The sequence below is a fragment of the Agelaius tricolor genome, unplaced genomic scaffold (genome assembly GCF_023055355.1).
Source record: "Agelaius tricolor isolate 1412-34295 unplaced genomic scaffold, bAgeTri1.0.p SCAF_2, whole genome shotgun sequence".
NCBI lineage: Eukaryota > Metazoa > Chordata > Aves > Passeriformes > Icteridae > Agelaius > Agelaius tricolor.
Window position 1 is genome coordinate 23,454,439 of NW_027269262.1, and position 19,411 is coordinate 23,473,849.

General features: G+C 40.2%; 1 protein-coding gene across 1 annotated transcript in view; it reads left to right on the plus strand.

The window, feature by feature from the left end:
- The first annotated feature begins 2,303 nt into the window (after positions 1-2,303).
- Positions 2,304-19,411, plus strand: part of DAP (death associated protein) — a 51,620-nt gene continuing 34,512 nt past the window's right edge. Inside the window, exons 1-2 of the mRNA XM_071454253.1 lie at positions 2,304-2,488; positions 8,872-8,968. Coding sequence (XP_071310354.1) covers positions 2,434-2,488; positions 8,872-8,968 — 152 coding nt within the window. The 5' untranslated portion in view covers positions 2,304-2,433. The remainder of the gene's footprint in view (positions 2,489-8,871; positions 8,969-19,411) is intronic.

A 19,411-nucleotide genomic window follows, 5' to 3' on the forward strand; every position in this document is an offset into this window, starting at 1 on the left:
ACTATGGCACTGCCATAGCTGGAAAAACGCATGCTGCCTTACATTTGCCAAAGAAACCATCACACTGTTTCACAAAACTGAAGAACCACTTACAAACTTTATGGCATCTTCTCTTTTAGGCGCTTAATTCTACAAATCTCAATTTATTTACTTATGTATTTAATTTTTGATTTTTGTCTTCCTTTTGCTTTTCTTGCAACAATTTAAGAACAATATCTGAAAATTAAATTCTACCCTATGGTATCATACTGACACCTCTATAATTCTTCTGCAAGCATAGAAACTTAGCATTGGCACAGACCCCTGTCTCTTAAGGAAAGCAGTAATTATGTGCACTGACAACTACAGAGAGGTTGGTCTGAGAAGCTCCAGACTATGGAAAGCAGCAAAGATCCTCCCCTCTCCCTCCTACAAGCCTGATGCTCTGTGTGCTTGTTCCTGCCTGACCTACCTTCAGTCCTCTCTCCCTTCTCCCTGGGCTCCTCGTCCTCATCTCACTCAACCAGTTCTGGCTCCTACTTCATTTTTTGAGGAAAAACATTTCTTTCTTTCTGCCATGGTGGTTGCCCTGCTTCACAATTCTCATGTTACCCCTCCAGCACCACCTACTCAACTTTTTGACCTTGTCTCCTGGTACACTAAGGCCAAGTCCTCCTGTTCCTCATTTTATTCTGTTTCAATCTGTCTTCCCCTCTTCCAGTTCTTGCTCTTCTGCACTAGTGTGGTTTGCCTTGAGGTTCCAGCTTCCAAATCTGATGCACAGCTGCGCTTTCAGGAAATTTCAGCCCTGTGTCTCTGAGAAATACTCAGGGTGGATGTTGTAGTTTAGCTGCAAAGCCACAGAAAGCCTTCATACAAATACTTGTGTTAATGGCAACATGAATTCTCACAACATAAAGAAATGTTGCTGGCTGTAGCAAGAACAGCCAAAGCACATCTTTGATGTAATACTTCCTCCCAGTGCACCTTCATATACTAAAACTTTGTGCTTAAATAGGAAATTATTAAATTAAATTGTTTCTTAGAGAAAAATCATTAACTTGCAGGTGTTTTAATTTAATATAGCACATTTTCTTTCATTTCATTTCTATAACAGCTGGCTTAGATTAAACCTGCAATGGCAAAAATTTCTATCTACTTCGGTAATCAGCACAGGGAAATCCAAGGCAAATAAACCTGGGAAAACCAAGAAAAAGTGAAAATGAATTCAAATTCAGAGGACAGTAGACAAAAAACCATTAAAATCCTATATACTACTCTAGAAAAAAATTATAATCTGGATAGACTTTGACAGAGACTAGAAAGGGAATTGGAGTAATTTGTGTTAGGTTACACGGAAGGTGACAGAGCTGAAAATACAATCTCAGACTCTAACATGCTGCATGTGTAAGAAATTGAAATAACCCACCAGCAAAATGAAAGAACTTAGTTACATTTGTTCATTCAAGCTGTTAAGGATGCCATGACGTGAATATATTTTGGACTGTTGCAAAAAAACCCAAAATTGTGTATTTACACACCACATGTATTCTTTTAATGATAATATAGTTGTTACATAGATATAATAAACAAATAAAATATTATTACAAATAAATAAAATATTATTAGATTAATTTCCCTATAACAAATGTGTGATTAAATATTTCTGTACCACTTTGGAGGTAGGGAGGGTGAACTTTCAAACAGCAAACTGTCATCTTTTGGGGTACTTGCTTTCTTATTCAAACTACTGAAGAAAACCAGAATGGCCTGCATGGTTTACACCTTGCTGTTAATATAATTCATTCAGATATTATGCTCTCTGCCTTTCCACATGACTTGGAAAAGCTAACTCAAGTGTTTGAAAATTTTCTTAAAACTGCGAATCAGGTCTGTAATTTCAAACAGCGAAGCAATGAGGTCTGAACCAAAGGCAAGGTGGGCCTTACTTACTGCCCTGAGTTATTAACAGGGTCTCCAGCACAATTCCAAAATATGGCCCATACCGGCTATCTCGAAGAAAATTAACTCTGCCTCAGCCAAAAACTGCGCAGCTCTTTATGCCGCTTCACACACACGCGGTTTGGCAGAACACAACCAAGCGCAAGGCGCGCACTGCCAATTAGTCACTAATTACAAGTATTATTTGAAGTGCAGACGATTCAAAACCACGTCGTTAACGGCCCGCGCCGTTATCCCTTAGCACATAAAACCAGCAGGGCGGATCAGGCCGCAGGAGCTGCCTGCGCTGCCCTCACGGCACGGCACGGCACGGCAGACGCCGCCTGTTGCGGGCGCCACGTCCCCGCCCGCCCGGCCGGGGCAGGGCCCGGCGCCCGGCGCGGCACCGCCCCCCCGGCGGCCACGTTGACAGGGCGGGCGTGGGCCGTGTTCGCCGGGCCGTGTCGGTGTGCGGGTACCCGGTGCGGGAGCGGGGCCGCTGCCACAGTAAAAATGTCTTCGCCTCCCAAAGAGAAAGCAGAGACGCGGGCCGGACACCCTCCTGCTGGTACGGCCGCCGGTTCCCGTCTCTCCGCTCTTTCTCTTGCCACGCCGGGGCACGGGACGGGGGGGTCGGGGCGGCCGCGGGCCGGCGGGGCCGGGCGCCGGCTCCCCGCCAGGTCCCCTCCTGTGCGCGCCGGGGCTGAGGAGGGCGAGGGCGGCCTCGGGCGGGTCCCGCCGCTGCCGGGGATGTGAGCCCCGGTAGGTTCGAGCCCCCGAGGATGCCAGCCCCGGTGGGTTTCCTCGCTCTCCACTGCGCTCCGGCCGCGGGAGGTGCGCTGGGATCCCCGCCTGAGCCCTGGGCGCCCGCGGCGCTCTCTGCCCTCCGGCAGCCTCTCCCGGTGACGGGCGACGCTCCCTGCCCTGCCTCGCCCCGAGGAGAGCTCTGCTTGTGGCCAAACCCTCATCGGGTGTGTGTAGCTTGGCATCTCTAGGCTCCCACCCGGCAGGCAGGCAGCGTTGTCTTCTGCGGCATCCCGCCCTCGAAAGGCGGCGGAGGCCTCCGGAACTCCGCCTGGGGCTGGTGGTATGGTGGGAAGGGGAGCGGAGCGGTCTCGGCCCCACGCAGCTTGCGGGGCTGTTCCAGCAGAGTGTACGCTGAGTGTGAACAGACACTGCAGACCAGGAGTGCTCTGTGCATCCATTTTGCCTGTGGGCATCACGTTGTGAGTGTCAGAGCATCCTGCGTGCTCCTGGCTGCGATTCTGGAGCCTGGCAGGATAGGAAACAGGTAAAGCTGCTTGAGAAGTGCCCAGCAAAGGAGCTCCATCGCGTTCTGTCCTGCTGCTGTGTGCGAGTGGACGGTCATGGTGGGAGCTGTGTGTCACCTCCAGTGGGAAACATCTGCCGGGGTCCATAGACGGTAGCTCCTCTCTATGCACAGGTGGGGTTCAATTCCTCGCAGTATCAAAGTTGGGTTCCTTCAAGTACTGTTAGTTTTACTTCTTACAGTTTTCTTAGAAAGGGGAACTTTGGTCCCTGCATCAGCAGTTTTACATATGTCATCTAATATTTCCCTGCGGAGTAGTTGGTGAGCTTTTTATTTTAAGTGTTTCAGTAAAAAATCCCAAGGTTGCTAGTTCTATATTCAGATCACTTGGTGAGATTTAAAGCTAAATTTGTAAACAGCTGTTGAACCTTAATTGAATTCTACGCTCTTTATGACGAGGACCTGCAATTCCTCTAAATAGAAGTGAGAAATAGTGGCTTTGCTTTTTGCATGGCATATACAGTTCGGCAGTGCAGGTAAGTCAGTCGCTTGGCTAAGCAGTCATTCCAGTCCTGCAGCCTCCCTTGTCATGGCATTAGCTCTTACCTGGCTTCTTGCTGAGCTGCTTCAGGGAGCAAACCAAAGCATCATTTTCCAGTGCTGACAGCTTTTGTTGCCCTGGCTCCTCGAGCTGGCTTGTCTTGAGGTACATGTCAGCTTCAGAGTGGAGGGATCATTAAGATCTTAACGTTGGTTTAGCTCTGTCTTCCAGCTACAACATTGAGGAAACAAATATGCTTTGTAATGGTATTTTCTGATGTTCCATGTTTGAGGGTTTTGCTTCAAAACCTGTCTTTTGAAACTGGCGAAAATTTTTAAAGACCTGAAGTGAGCCTCTCTAGGCCACATGAGAAACTAGCAATGTACAGTGTAAAATTTCAACTGGAGTACAGTACAGGTTTCCTTTGCTGTCAGAATATTTCAGATTGAGCTTTTTACTTTTTAAAACATGGGCCCACATATGAATTGAAGAACACCTTCACCTATGCGCCATTTAAGGCATACCTGTTTTGGGTTTTTTTTTATTTTTTGTGAACATGCACACAAAATTTATCTATGGAAGAAGGGTAATCACAGCCTGTCTTTGAGGCAAAAAAAAAAAAAGCTTTACTATATCTTCAGGTCGCTTTGGGAAGAAGATTTTTCTAAACTGTTTGGCCTTTGGTCTTTTACCACCTGGAAAACCCACAAGAAGTGTTATGACTAGCAAGAGTATATATTTACTCTAGTGGTTGAAGATATGTTTTAATCCTCTATTTCAAGCTTGTTTAGATCCCTGAATATTAGAATAATGCAATAGATCACTCTGCAAACAGGTTTAGATAAAATGAAAGTAAGAAATTCTTTTTAAAAATTATTACAGGTGGAATTTTATTCATAAATAACAAGGCAAATTTCTTTCAAAGAAAAGGTGTGAATAGGGAATCTCTTTTGATAAATGGCTTAAAAGCCCAGGTTTTTCTGCATGCAGTTCTATAAAGAGCACTGCCTGTAATTACAGATGTGTCTTACCCTACTGAGTATGTTGGACATGTAAGTTTAGAAGGATTTGGGTCATCAAATTAAAAGCAAAATTGACAAATCTGTTGTTTTTCAAGTGCTCCATTGGCCCTTGCTTACTGACTGCACTGCATTCCTCTGCATTGATCTTTCACATAGGGGGAAAAGAAAAGGCTCTTGAAAAGACAGAGGGTAATGAAATGGAAAGAAACCTCAAGACCTCAGTGCAGGAAGTGACTTTGACCTCCCCTCTGAAATTTAAGAGGGTCCTAACTTAATCTTTATTAAATATCCGCCTGTCATTGAGATCAAGTGTGCCCATAATACATTGCTGAGTAGGTTTGTAAAGTTCCTCTGAAGAGATCTGTGTAATTATGCTTTAGCTGTTCATCTGGTACATACTGTGGAGGGATAAAGGAATATGATTGTGTTAATAGTGTATTTATGAAGGTTTATGATAGATTTTTGAAAATAGTTATGTGCTTTTTTGTACATTAAAAAAAATAGCTCTGAGCTGAGATTTCTGTGAAATGAAGGCATATAATAACTCCTCTTCTTACTTTGTTGAACACTAATGTATGCTCCCTTAAAATCATGTACAACGGCGTATTTTGTGTTTCCCTTTTCATACATCCTATCACTGTAATGGAATCTGTTACTACACACTACATAAGAAATAAATTTTTATGTTAATATTGAATACACGCTCAAGGAAAAGGAAAGCTGCTAAGATTCCTGGTGTACTCTGGATTTGTAAAAGTTCTTCTCCGGTTGCTGTGACCGGCGGGTGATTGGGGCTGAGCTGGAAAGTTTCCCTGGGAAGGACTGCCTCGGGTCTGCACCCTGAGCCAGCCAGGCCAGCCCTGTCCCTGACCTCTGGTGCTTCTCTAGGCACTCAGTACTTGCTCCAACTCAGTGGGGTTTATTTCAGAATTCAGTCTCAGAAACAGAGAGCAGTCCAGCCGTGGGGGCAGGGAGGAAAAAGTAGACTGCTTCCTGACTGCAGATCAGCTTGAGTGGTAATTGATTAACACAGTTATTTAATACATTTCCAGCAGGAGTAGTCATACCCTTATGAGGAACACAGGCTGGCATTCACAGGACTGACAAGGTAGTCCTGTCTGCCTCTCGAGGAGGGAGGGGGGGAAAAACATGACATATGATAATTAAAATCCAAAACTTGTATTCAGTAGTTAAGCAGATAGACTTGTTGCTCTTCTGAGTGTGCTGGCAAATGATCCCTTCTTTATTTCACTCTTTAGTAAAGGCTTAGGGCAACTTGGCTGTCACCACTCCAGGGAGCCATTTCCTGTCCTCTCCTGCCTTAGCACCTGAGCTCTGCACTTGCCCTTCAGCACAGGAGCTGTTTTCTTCCTAATCCCAACACAGGGTCGTTGACACCATCCACTTCCGGACACTGCTGTCTGACAGTGTTCTGGAAGGTGGTTTATCAGTTATTTAAATCCTTTGTTTGCAGGATAAGGAAATCTGAGCTCTTTTAAGGATAATTTTTAAGTGACAAAATCACCATGGTAAGCATCTGTCAAATTATGTAGTAAATGCTAGGCAAGTAGGAAGTAGCTGATTCCTCATAATTCCTGAGAAAAATCTCCAAGTGTTGAGTGGGTTTTTCATTAGCTTCATGGATGTAATCAGTTCTTCTCTTGTCACACCCTGAGGTAATGTAGCTTAGCTGATACCTTTTGAAAAGGAAGGTGAGTTATGCTGCAAGAGTATTTATCATCTTAAGTTAAATCTCCTAAAACTGGGTTGGGTATGAGCATGCTATGTCATGGGTGGCAGATATGTACAGAATGCTATCTAATTATTTCACTTCTGGTCTCACAAATAAACATGATTATTGCAGCTGTTTGCTGGTTCCTTCTGCACAGTAACCTTGGATTGCTAAATATAATTCGATTATGCACCAAAGTACTCTAAGCTGTATATACTATGCCTGATGATATTAGTTCAAAAAAAATCACATTTAAAATTCTAAGTTGCTGCATTAGTCACTCTTACACCTTTTTAGTTGTCTGGTTATTTGCTTTTTAATCCCTGCTTTTTAATACAGGCAAATCTGAAAGTGTTAGCTGTGTATTTTTTCCAGTGACAGATAAAGAGAAAAGGGGTGGCTGGTGGCCTGATGATATACAATGTGAGAGGAGAAACATTTTAGATCTAAATTAGCACCAAATCTTCAGGTATCATTTTCTCTAGTTTTCTGTTAGATGTTGAAGGACATGGAAGTGTGTGTATTGTTCAGAACTGGTTTTTGTAACCCTGGCAGATGTTGCTGTGGAGACAGCATCTTCATGAAAAGTCATTTGAAACAAATAAGTAAAAGGTCCTGACTGTGCAATGATGTTAAATTTAGAAATTAATTAAAATAAATCAATAATTTATAAATAAATGTAAATAAAACATAGCAGTACTGTGATTAACTGAGATGTTAAAAGAAGTCTGCACTTGAAAAAACTCAGTGTTTGCTTTTGCAAACAAACTGAAATTTCTAAGGAGCTTGAATCAAGACAAATTAATTGGAATTTTAATTTTTGCTTCACTTCAGGCAACAAAGAAATGTAGATTTCTACAAAGAAATGTAGTCTTTCTTTCCTTGTCCCATGTGAAACATTTCTTACCAATTAAAGTTTTACACTGAAGAGGGAACACAAATGATTTGGGTTTGGGGTTTTTTTAGTGCATGATAAGAGGACACAGTTTTTATAGGTTTTAAAAGATATTTCTTTGAGTTTGTCTGTTGATTGCCTGTCTTTAGTTAATGACCTTTATTGAATTAGAAGTTTATCATTCAAATATCACTCAGAACGTAAAATCTGTTTTTAAAAGACAGGGCCAAAGCTTTCACTTTCTCCTCCTGCAGGTCACTTTCTCTTTCCTGCTTTCCTTCACCCAGGCTGTAAAATTTATGCACAGCAGTGGCCTTTCCATTGCTGTCCTCGTTAAGAATTGGGAATTAAACCTGTGTCTAGGTTTCTGGGATAGCACTGAACAGCTGTGGGGTGCCCTGCTCCCTCTGTGGCAGGACACAAGAACCACGGCCACCCTGTCCCTGCCAGCTTCAGCTTCTCCCAGTGCTGCTCTGGCATCCTGCTCGCTCTGGCTGTGACACCTCTGCCGAGGCTCACCACAGACACTGTTTCAGGCACTGTGAAACACAAAACCAGCGTGTCTCTAAGTGGTTTTATTGACTTCTGGCCACTATAGTGGTTTTCTGATGTGGTTGCTGATGGTAAGTGTAACCTATCCAATTAAGGTAATGAGATGCATCATCTTATCCTGTGCTGTCCTGTAAGCATGTGTAGCAGTTGTTGAAGAAAAAGAAAAGTATACTATTGAACCAGAAAGCAGATCAAGAACAGCCTGTCTGTTGCTCTGCTTGGTAGCTGCAGTGCTAAGCCTGGCTTGCTTCCTGTTTTAGATTGCACTTTGGAGTGGATAAGTGATGCACATAAGTGGATCTGCTTTCACTTCTTGTTTTGTGTTTCTAAGGGCTGCTTTCATGTTTGCATCATTTCTAAAACTTAAATGATGCAAGGATTGAAAATGTTGTAAATACTCGTATGTTTTGCAAACCAAAAAGCTCTGTTCTAAATGCAAGTTAACAGTTCTCCTAAATTTTGCTTTTTATTACACTGTTTGTGAAGTACTTCTTTGTATAAATACCATTATTATAGATGTAGTTTTTAACATGAAATAAAAAGTCAGTTTCTTTGGTTTGTGGCCTTTTGTGTAGTGTTATGCAAGTCATTGCCTCAGTTTCTTCTGACTGCTGCAAGTTGGTATGGGGTGAAGGAGGAATTAAAACAGAATTGAGTTTTCTAAAATGTCATTGGAAGCAGGCGGTAAAATGAGCTACAGCTTCTCAGGATAAGGAAAGATGGCATCATGTGAAAGAGAATGGCAGATGTGGTCCTGAAGGAGCTGTTCTTTAGGCCTGCCACTTTTTAACCCTTTGTGCCTCTTTTTGGAACTGTGGTTACTGTTAAATTACTATGAAAAGTATCAGGAGGGAAGCAGAGTGTAAGGAATTCCTTACATTCTTCACTTAACATTGATTTGACTGAGGTTTGTTGTTATCTATTTAATTTTCGTTCCAGTGAAAGCCGGTGGGATGCGGATTGTGCAGAAACACCCACACAATTCAGATGCCAAAGAAGAAAAAGATAAGGATGACCAAGACTGGGAAACCAGCAGGTGAGCACTTTGATTTGGTGCATGTGCTACAGTGAATTTCCATGATCTTGAACCTTATCACCAGTTTGTTTTCCTTGTGACTAGCAGACCAAAGGTGCAGTTGTTTTTGTACCATAAAGCAGTTGCAAGTTGGACACTCCTTCAAGACAATTGGGGAATTTGGCAATTTTGATATTGCTGAGCCTTCTTTAAATGATCCTGTCATGTAAGACAGGAGAAAAGGCTGTCATGTAAGGCTGGAGAAAAAAGTACAATAGAAGTAAAACCTTAGCTTTCCTAAAATGTTTCACTTCAGACTGTGCAGAAGCATAGAGGCTAGGCATACTTGGACACAGGTATCAGGCTGGCAGTCTGTATATGAAGTGGTCTTTCTCTGTGCTGGGTGTTTCCTTTTACCCTTTGGCCCCTAATCCTTTGTGAGGTCTTTGACAGTATGGTGCTTTTGAATAGACAAGTAAAAATATGTGGTACTAATATTATCTGCTTTTATTTTTAGATGGGAATCTATCTGTTTTGGTGGTAGAGGGTACTAAGACTGCAGTTACTTAGCAGTTTTAACTAGATTTGTGGGATTACTGCTGTTTAGAAATGAAAGCAGGGAGGTTCGATGGACTGTCGCTGTTTTTCTGTTCTTACAAAAGCCACCTGGTTTTGTGCTGCTTTCCTCAGCTAACTGTTTTTCTTTCCAGCCAAGACTATATTTACCTGAAATGTTTATCTACTAACTTAGGGCATGGGTTTGTCCTTGCTATTTGCTCAAGTTAAAACACAAACTAGAGAACCATTCCTGTGTTTTGGTAAGTAGACTGACTTAGATGATATTTATTTTACACGTAAAATAACGGTAATAAATAAACATTGTGAAAATGTCTAGAAATAAACCCAAATGTGTTTATTTACTTGAATAGGAAACACCTTTTTGAGAAGGGAAAAGTAATTTTAATTAATAAATCCAAATACCAGTCAGGAGAATTAAAATTTGTGAATTTCTTCACAGATTCTTTCTTCATCAGCCAAATTGGTCATCTTGTAATTCTGCACTGTGACACATCAGTTGAAAGTGTCTGTATTGCAGTCAAGTTTTGTCTAAAGTAAAAAAAATAATCTTGGGGTCAATTTAAACTTTGTGTGGGGATACATCCTTTTATTTGAGATGTGTTGACCTTCACTGGGCAGCCAGTGTCCACGAAGCTGCCCTATTATTCCCCTACTCAGCAGGATGAGGAGGGAGAAAGTAAGATGAAAAAACACATCTGTCAAGATAAGAACAGTTTAGTAAAGGAAAAGCAAAGGCCATGCATGGGAACAAAGGAAAATAAAATATGTATCCACTATGTCCCATCAGCAGATGATGTCCATCATGTCCAAGGAAGTAGGGCTTCAGTATGTGTTAAGGATTGCTCTGGAAGGCAAACATCATAGTAATGAATTCTCCCTGCCTCCTCCTCCTTTCTCCTAGTTTGTATTGCTGAGCAGGTGGTCTGGAATATTCCCTTGGTCAGGTGGGGTCAGTTGTCCTCGCTGTGTCCCCCCCAAGATCTTGTCTACCCACTGCCTGAGGGTGAGAGGATAATGTTGGAGAAGCAGCTTAGGTTCTGTGGAAGTGCTGGTCAGCAGTAGCGAAAACTGGTGCGTTTTATGTTATGTGGTGTTCCTGGCTACCAGTGCCAAGCACAGCACTAGGAGGGCTGCTGTGGGGAGAATTTACCACCTCAGCCAGACCCAGCACAGTGTTATGTACCTGCTTATCTTTCACTGGCACACCAGCCTCATGGCAAGGAGCCTCATTAGGATCCAAATAACAAGACTTCTTGTGCCTGTTCACAGATCTAAGCCTCTCTTACAACACAGCGCCTGCTTTATTCCCTTCTTCAAACAAGATTATGTTTTCCCTGTTTCACTTAATGGTGCAGGGAAAAGTTAAAATTTAACCTCGATTTTTGTGGCTGTGTCTGCTGTAGCAGCTGCTGTGACACAGTAGAAGCACATCAATAGAGGTAAGCAGTGGGTGCTGAGGACTTCATGTTCACACTGTGTGTGTTTTAGAGATAAATTAGTTTGGTCATCTGGACTGAAGGACCAATCCTAGCTGGCATGGGTTAGGTGTCTCCTTGAAATGTGTGTGTCAGTTTAGCATCACCTCAGGGAGTCTAGGTGACGTGACCTGAGACCAATCCCCAGTGTGAAACAAAGCCTAGACAGCTAGGTTGGAATGATTGGGAGAGATGTGAACTCTTGATCTGTAGATGCTAACAAAAGCAAACTGCATTTTAATACTGTGAGCAAAGGTTATGCTTTTAAGACAGAGGAGAAAGTTTAAAGACTTCTAGAGCTATCTTACTAACTAGCTGTGGTACATCAAAATCCATTCTTTCGTCCACCTGATCTGTTGATTGTCAAAACATGCACTTTGAGTGTGCCCTTTGCTTTGGTTTTCATTTGGAGGATACATTATCGGTTTGTATTAGGGACTTGTACATATAGTTATTCTGAGTCTATGTATCAGACTGAAAGCATTGAGTTGAACTATTTTATTTCTTTGATCTAATCCTCTTGAGAAAGAAAGCAGCAGGAGGATGTAAGTTAGGTGGGAATTAATATGAATTATAATATAAGTTTGTTTACAAGTCAAGAGAAGGTGTTTTCCTGGTAGAACTGAGGGCTTTTTTTGTGTATATAAGGGAAAGGGTTTAATGTGTCTGTTGTAGGCTCCTTTGGGAATACTTGCACAGCTCTGGTGGCAGTACAAGCTATGTGAGCAAGAAGGTATTTAGCCATAGACAGAATAAGCTAGTCAAAATTAAATTAGGTTTGCAGTACATCGGCGGCTTTTGTGCTGGAAGGTGCAGTCCCCCAGAGTTTGTGTCTGCTCCAGATGATTCATGGTGCTGTTTGAAAACCATTGGATTTCTGATGTGTGTGAGGGATGGTTTATCAGGAAATGGATTTGTCAGGAGGGGTGAAGTGAGCATTGCTCTCCAGCACCAATATATATGTATATTGTGGCTTAGTTAGCTGGTATTTTATGTCCCTTTGTTAGGCAGGTGTAGAAACATCTGTGTTTTTAACTTTGTACTAGCTGTGGTTTTAGTCTTTGCCATTTTAAGGCGGTATTGTTGATATGATGCAATCTCTACTCCCATTGCATCTGAAGTCAAAAGAAGCAAACAGCCCTTCAGGAAATCTCTGTCAGCTGATATGGGCCCTTCAGGAAATCTCTGTCAGCTGATATGGGCAGCTGACAATGGGGCGAGAAAATAAGAAAACAGAGAAGAGTTAATTTGTGTGTGAAGAGGGAGGCTAGGATGAGTCATTATTTTAACTTCATTGTAAACATATCTGAAGACAGATTAGTGGACTGGCAGTGAATGGAAGCAGAAGAATTCAGTCTTTCCCAGAGTTCTCTGGGAACTCTGAGAGCACATGGCCTCCCCATAATGGCGCAGATCTGAGCCATTGCTGAGGAAGAAGGCTTCAGTTCATAGAACTATTTGTGGCTTTGGAGACAGCTGGCGTTGTTTTTGCAGCTTGCAGGAAAAGAATTGGATCGGTGTTTCTAGTCTTAATGTAAACGAAGCTGACATAGGTAAACACCCCTGACATAGCTAACTGTGCTGTGATAAAGGTGACTTTAACATTCACCAGGTAGGTCTTTGTTTCTTTTTCTCAGTTGTTTAGCTACTTGAAGTCCAGTTACTGTAATTTACTCTGCAAAGTATTTTATTCAATTCTGTTTCCCAAAATAAAATTGTTATGGCAACCTCCCATTACGTGAAATTGTAGGGAGACTTGTCAGGGGGGTGATTTGCAATCCCTTAAAACAATATGTGATAAAGACCGTTTTGCACAAATTTAAACTTTTCCTGCAGGGCAGGTCTCAGCCTTGAGTTGTAGCAGAAATAATTTCATGTCTCTAGTATAAATATAGTTTTACTTAAAAAAGGAATGTCTGGATATGATTATATGGTGGAGAAGGCTCAATGGAAGAAAGTTGCACAGTTTGATTTAGGTGAACTAAAGGTATGTGTGGCATCAAAGCCAGTGGAACCCCCATGGTCAGGGTGTCCATCTTAAATTGTGCTGTGTGGTAGGATTCTTGGCCCATATTCTTTTCAAGATGAGTGATTTTGATCAACTTGTTTAGAGCTAGGATGCTGGCTGGCTGAACTTCTGTACTGATGAATTACTGATTTTTCTCAGGGTTGTATAATTTCTTAACACTTATGTTGGTTTGGTTTTTTGGATACAGTTGCAGTTTTTATTGATTGACAGTCATACTGATTGCTGCTGGAAGCTTTTTTGTGATGCTAGAGGAGGGTGAACCATATAAATAGAAGTATGGTTATGAATCAAAACCATCATTTTTCAGGACTGTATGTTATCATAGAAATTATTTGGAATAAATAGGCTACTCACAGTCCTAGGCTTTATTAAAAGCCTGTTAATGCCTGTTTTACTGAGATTTGCAGTATCATGTGCATTCCTGTGCCAGCAGCTGACTCTAGACATAATAAATACTCCTGTAAGACAGATAATTTGAATTGAGAGTTGCATGTTCAGTTTTGCACAAGAGATTCATTATCTGTCACTCTGGGATCTCAAGAAAAAGAAACTGTAATTATCTATCAGGATCTGGATTAAAAAAAAATATTTAAAGTATCTGGCTTGTTTTTAACAAACAGGGTAAACTGCAAAGGCTTTTATGTCTTAAAGACTCTTGCCTTCTCTTTTGTTATATTTCTGAAACAAAGTGGGTAATTACCATGATTTAATTACTCAAGACAAATACAGTAGTGTAGTTTCTCTATATATGTTTAAATTGTATGTGTTTTGTGTCTTAAGCCTACCTGGAGATTGTGAACCCAACATTAAGCCTGACTTTTACGATGTGGATATTTGCCTTTCATCCATCAGGTGAAAGGAAGAAAGCCAAGAGAGTAATTTAGAATGTTGATTCAAAAGCAAAATTATGCTAATGAAGCATATGGGTGTCTGTATGTCAAAGAGTACTCTCAAAACTTAGTTACATGGTGAGAGAGGAGTTGTCAAAGGCCCCTGTTATCCTTCAGTGTTACTTGTTAAGTCTGAATATGCAAGTTGAGCTAAAACTGTTTTTTTCTTTCGGAAGTGCACTGAAAATCTCAAAAACTTGGGTGTGGGTATGTACTTTCATTCAAGAGTGAATTTGTTTTTCCTTTTCCTCACTTTGCTCTGCTGCAACTGACAAGAAATAGGTCTCAGGCATTATTTCTGTTTTTTTATTTGCCACTGAAGATTCTCCTGTCATTAAAATATTCTTAGTTTTTGCCTTTTCATGACCCATGTTGACCAAACTTCTGACAGAATTTAAAAAATATAAATTGGCTATATAATTAAGCCATTAGAGAAGGTTTGTATGTCTGTTTACATCCTGAATATGGAAGTGTTTGGAACTGTTTCTGTTCTTTGTATTTTATTGTTCTGGTTGTTTTAGCTGAGGTAGAAAGTGTAGAGTCAAAGTTCTGACCCTTTAGCTTGGGAATAACTGCTCTTCAGGACAGCTGAGAGCTGGGAAATGATGTGTAGTGTTCAGTTCACTTGTATGCACATCCTTTAGGAGGTAGTTTCCATCATGTATGAAGATATCCCAGTCCAGGTGGTTCTGATGTAGTTTGTTGTAGAGTCAACAGGTGTTTGACAGAGAGTTATATGTGTAAACAAACAAAACACCCCTCAAAACTTTGCAGCTTGTTAAACATGGAAACCAAACCCATATAAATGTGAACAGGTAGCAATGAACTTCCATAAATACTCAGAGTGAATAACCCATCAGTGTTCCTCCCATGAAGTTCACTGACATAAAACTGAAAAAGACCTCGTTACCTATGTTCATGTATCTGTAAAACCAAAGTTACGGAAATGTAAGCAGGCATTGACTCAGTGGTGAATATTTAAGGTTAAAAGAGACAGGTCAGGACAGACAGACTGCTACACCTTCTGCATAAGTTTCTAGAGAGGAAATGTGCAACTTTGGTGGGTAGAGGACTGACTGAGTCCCCTTTTGCTTCAAAGGTCCCTTGGACTACTGTGTCAGTGGAGGCAGCCTTGAAGGAGTGAACTAGTACTCTGTAAAAGTATCTGTTATCCTCTTCTTGGACAGAATTCAAATCTCTTCCACCATATTTCTAACCATCTCCTTTTTTCCCATCTTTGTGGCCTGATTGTGTTACCTCCATGAGTGGATATGGTTGCACAAAAGAGGTTATGTTCATAGATTGTATTGTCATTTTACATTTGACTACATAAAAAATGAAATTTGATTAAACGTATGGATATAATGGGTATGACTCAGAGGTTTTATTCCTGTCTTTGGCTTTTGAACTCTTGTTACTCAGATATAGAGCTTCAGAGACAACTGGCCTTGAAAATGAAATGTCTAGTGGAAATGCAATGGAAAAGCAACCTGGCTGTGAATACTGTGCTCATGGTTTCTGGGAATTGCAGCAAACGCTGGGTGTTACCTCATGGTCATATTAGAGCTTTGTGTGACTTTTTCTTTACTTGGCTAAATATTTCGAGGGTTAAAAGAAGCTTCTGCTGGAAAAATGCTGTCAAAGAATTGCAACTATAATTTTGTAATATTATTAAGCATAATAATAAGCATTATTAAGCAACGTAGCAGAGTTAGGGAAATAGCTTCCAAAATATCTTTATTTCCAAAAAAGATTCAGTGCTTAGTGCTTGGGGTTTTTTTTAATCCCTTCCCCATTCTTATCTTTATTATTTTGGACTTAAATTTACTTCACAGTTAAGGGAATAGCTTCTTAATAGTGTTACACCATTCTCCTTTACATAAGTGGCATTGCCTTCAATGCATTTTTCTACTTTATTATTCATCTTTGTGTCTCAATCTTTTGCCTAGGGTTTTTATGATTAGCAGATGCTCAAGTCTGCTAAAGTTTATACATACATAATTTGATTAGTTATAAAACCTGAAAACAATATTAGCTGTGTTCATGTGATTATTGGACAATACCTTCTGCAGATGACCAGTTACTTTGAGAAGTAGCAAAGTAATTGCTATGACCTCTGTTCAACTCTATCAAATGCCTATGCAATAACAGATTTAAGTGTATGTACAGAGAATAGAATGTGTAATACTGATTTTTAAATGCAGAGCTACTGTAAAGCAAGAAAATAGGCTGTGAATATCTCCATTTAAGAACTGAAAATATCTGTGAATGTAGGAAATGGAGAAAAAGCTAAGCAAGATTATGAATGAAGCATTCTCATACAGGAAGATGAGAGCCTTCTGAAAGACTGTTTTATGCTTCCAGTATTTCTTGATGATTGAAGCAGTAAGTTGATAAATCCATCAGTGTAAGTGCCAGTTATGACATTATATGGATAGTTCTTTTCACATTCCTGAAGTACTGTGTGCCTGTGTGAAAGAACTAAAAAAGATCTGATATTTCTCCCCCTCAAAGTGAATAGAAGATAACGCCATCCAGCTCAGTGAGAGCCAGGTTCTGTCCTGAAAAAACATATGCTGTCTTATGAAATTAGCTGGAAAGCTGAGTTGAATTGTCAGCCAAGCTGGTGTAAGAAAAAAAGATTTTAACAGAATGAAAGTCTTTAATTTGTATTCTATGTGATGAGAAAGGTGAGAACAGCTTAGTCATATATGAGAGGAAAATGGATGGGAAGCACTGTCTTTACTGTGGCACAGCTTAGTTAGCACAGCATTCCATGTCAGTACAGAAAAGTCAATGATCTTGAACTAATAGCTTGTGTGGTATTTTTCCTAGTTCTTTTCTCTTGATATCCTTCTGAAGTATTGGAATGCATGGGATGAAGGTGACTATGCCAGTCTGTCTATAAGCACAGGCATTATAAAGCACAAAAATTTTCAAACCCAGAAGTACAGTCAAATCCATTTCACTATGCTAACTGAGCCCAAATCGCTATTATTTAAGTGTTCAAAAGCACTAAGAGTATTTCCAAAGCTAAAGGTATTAATTTCTCCTAGCAAAAGCTTGCAGAGGACCAGATGCTACTCATTTATTTAGCATCACAACCCTATGTTTGAAGTGAAGTCAGCAAGAGCTGAAAATGAGTAGGAGGTGCGTGCGATTGTCACTGTGTGCCAAGGAGGGGGATCTTTTTCCAGTAGCACCTTTCTCTCCTTTCAGTTTCTTCTGCCTCAGCTGCATCAGGCACCAAACTTTGAAGTAGTTTAATATTAAAATAAACTTTGAATTATCATTTCTTAACTGTCACTGTTCCAAACAGGAGGGAATTTATTTCACTCCCAGCTGCTCCCAGAACACTGGTACAAGAAGCAAGAGATACATGGGAGATAGATAAGAACAACGCTGAAAGCATTTGTTACATGTCATCATTAGAGCTTTATTTAGTCTGCTGTGGCAGCTCATTCTTGCTTGTTGGGGGAGTGTTCACTGCAGTAGGCTTGCTGCCTTCTGATATTACTGTAACATTTTAATCACCACATCTTGGTCAAAGACATCATGTTAAATAGATGGCAGTTAGTAAAAATACTTTAGCAACATTCACACAAATCTTAGTTCTGGAAAATTTCAGTTTCTCTGGGACTTATTCCTTAGAATATATGTAGTGCCTGGAGCTGGTACTGTATTCAAAGGGCAGCTGGCTTTGTTGCTGCTGGGTACAACCAAAGTGGTTAGTTCTTTTCCCTAATAATCTTGAAATTTAACTATTTTCTTCTTCTTTTTTTTTCCCAGGTTGTTAGAGTTATAATTAAATACTAGGCTAGGCTAGCTCTCAGTTATGTCTGGCTTCATCTAGCACCTCACACTGCAGTACTGAATCAGTCCTTGAGATCCAGGTACTTTTGAGTGCTGAGTGTTTGCCCATTGCTTTCCAAACCCTATTCTAAAGCCTTCTTTTTTGCTTTAAATAAATAAATCAGTGCAGAGCTCTGGGTGTTACAGTGGAAGAGCTAGGCTGGATTTTTTGCTAGAACAGCTTAAATGTCTCTTATGAGAGTATTTGAACTACCAAAGATGTGCAAAATAATTCAGTAACCAAAACCTCATTACTCACTGTGTCCATCCTTGTACACTTTGGATGTTGCTAGTAAGCTTGACTGCATTCCAGTGCTGATGGTCACTTTCCTGAGACTGCAACCTCATATGAGTGTTTAGAACATGCAGTCGTAAACTGTGTTTACTGTTTAGTGGTTGCTAGTTAAAAATTGCTAGATTTTTATTTGTGTTTAAATATTTTATTTTTTCATGCAACTTATTAATATATGTGCTCATGTGCAACATGTTATTGTTGCTAATAAGCAATTTTTTTTGCTTGTAATGCAAAATTGTTTTTGACTTTGTGGAGCACTAAGGAATTAATCAATCAGTTAAGGGACAGCCCCATTTGGCTTGTTTGTTAAAATGTTGCTTTTGTATGGATGGTGATGGAATGAAATTCTAGTAAGTTGAACTGAGTATTTTTCACTTCTGTGATTCTTCCTTTATTTCTGGTATCATGCTACCCAGTGATTCTAGAGGAAAAGTGTATTTAGCCATGTGTATGCTGTTTTATATCAACAGTGACACTAATAGCATTACCACAAATTCTTCCACATAAGGCTATTTAGAAGGCTTGTGACTAAATGAAATTTAGCCTTCTTATTTTCTGCTTTGAAAACTGCTATAGAATTAATTTCCTGTTTTCAGAGATTACACAATTCTGTTTCTGCTGGTGTGTTTGAAAGATTTTATTCTTCTTCCAGTTTACAATAGGGAAAAAAGTCCAGAACAAAAAAAAAGCTTCTGTGGAGTGGAGCTTTGTGTTCTGCTGTTTTCTCCAAGCATAGGCTTTCTGGCTGATAACACTGGTTGGTTTGGTTCCTTCCCTGTATTGGAATGGTTTGGATTACCTCTATATGGCTTCGAAGTTTAATATTACATTTTTCCTTCATATCTTATGAACAATTGCTATTAGAGAAAATTTGAATTCCTGCTGATAATGAATTATTTATTCCTTCTGCATTTCTATGGAAGATCTCTCTTTATAACACCTTATTTCCTAGTTCAGATTCTTATTTTGTGTTGTGTCTGACTCTTTAAGTGATTTCTTTATTAGTTAGTATATTATTATTATATATTATTAGTTAATAACGTAACCAGTTATTCTCATCCTGTTGTATTTTCCTAAATCACTTTTTTTTTTTAACTCCTGAGAAGAGTTTTAATGTTGAGAGACCTGTATACCTTTCATCCTCCTATGCAAACCTAACAGATTAGCTGGTCTGATGATCAGGACTTGGCTCTTTTATAAAAGTTTTCTGTGTCAGACTGAGAAATAAATAAATCTGCTGTTTAGGAGCTGTGTAGTTCTAACAGAACTAGATGGTAATAGTAATATGTTTTAAGGCCATTTATGTGTCATTTCTGTATTTGACTATTGCCATTTCTCTCTGCT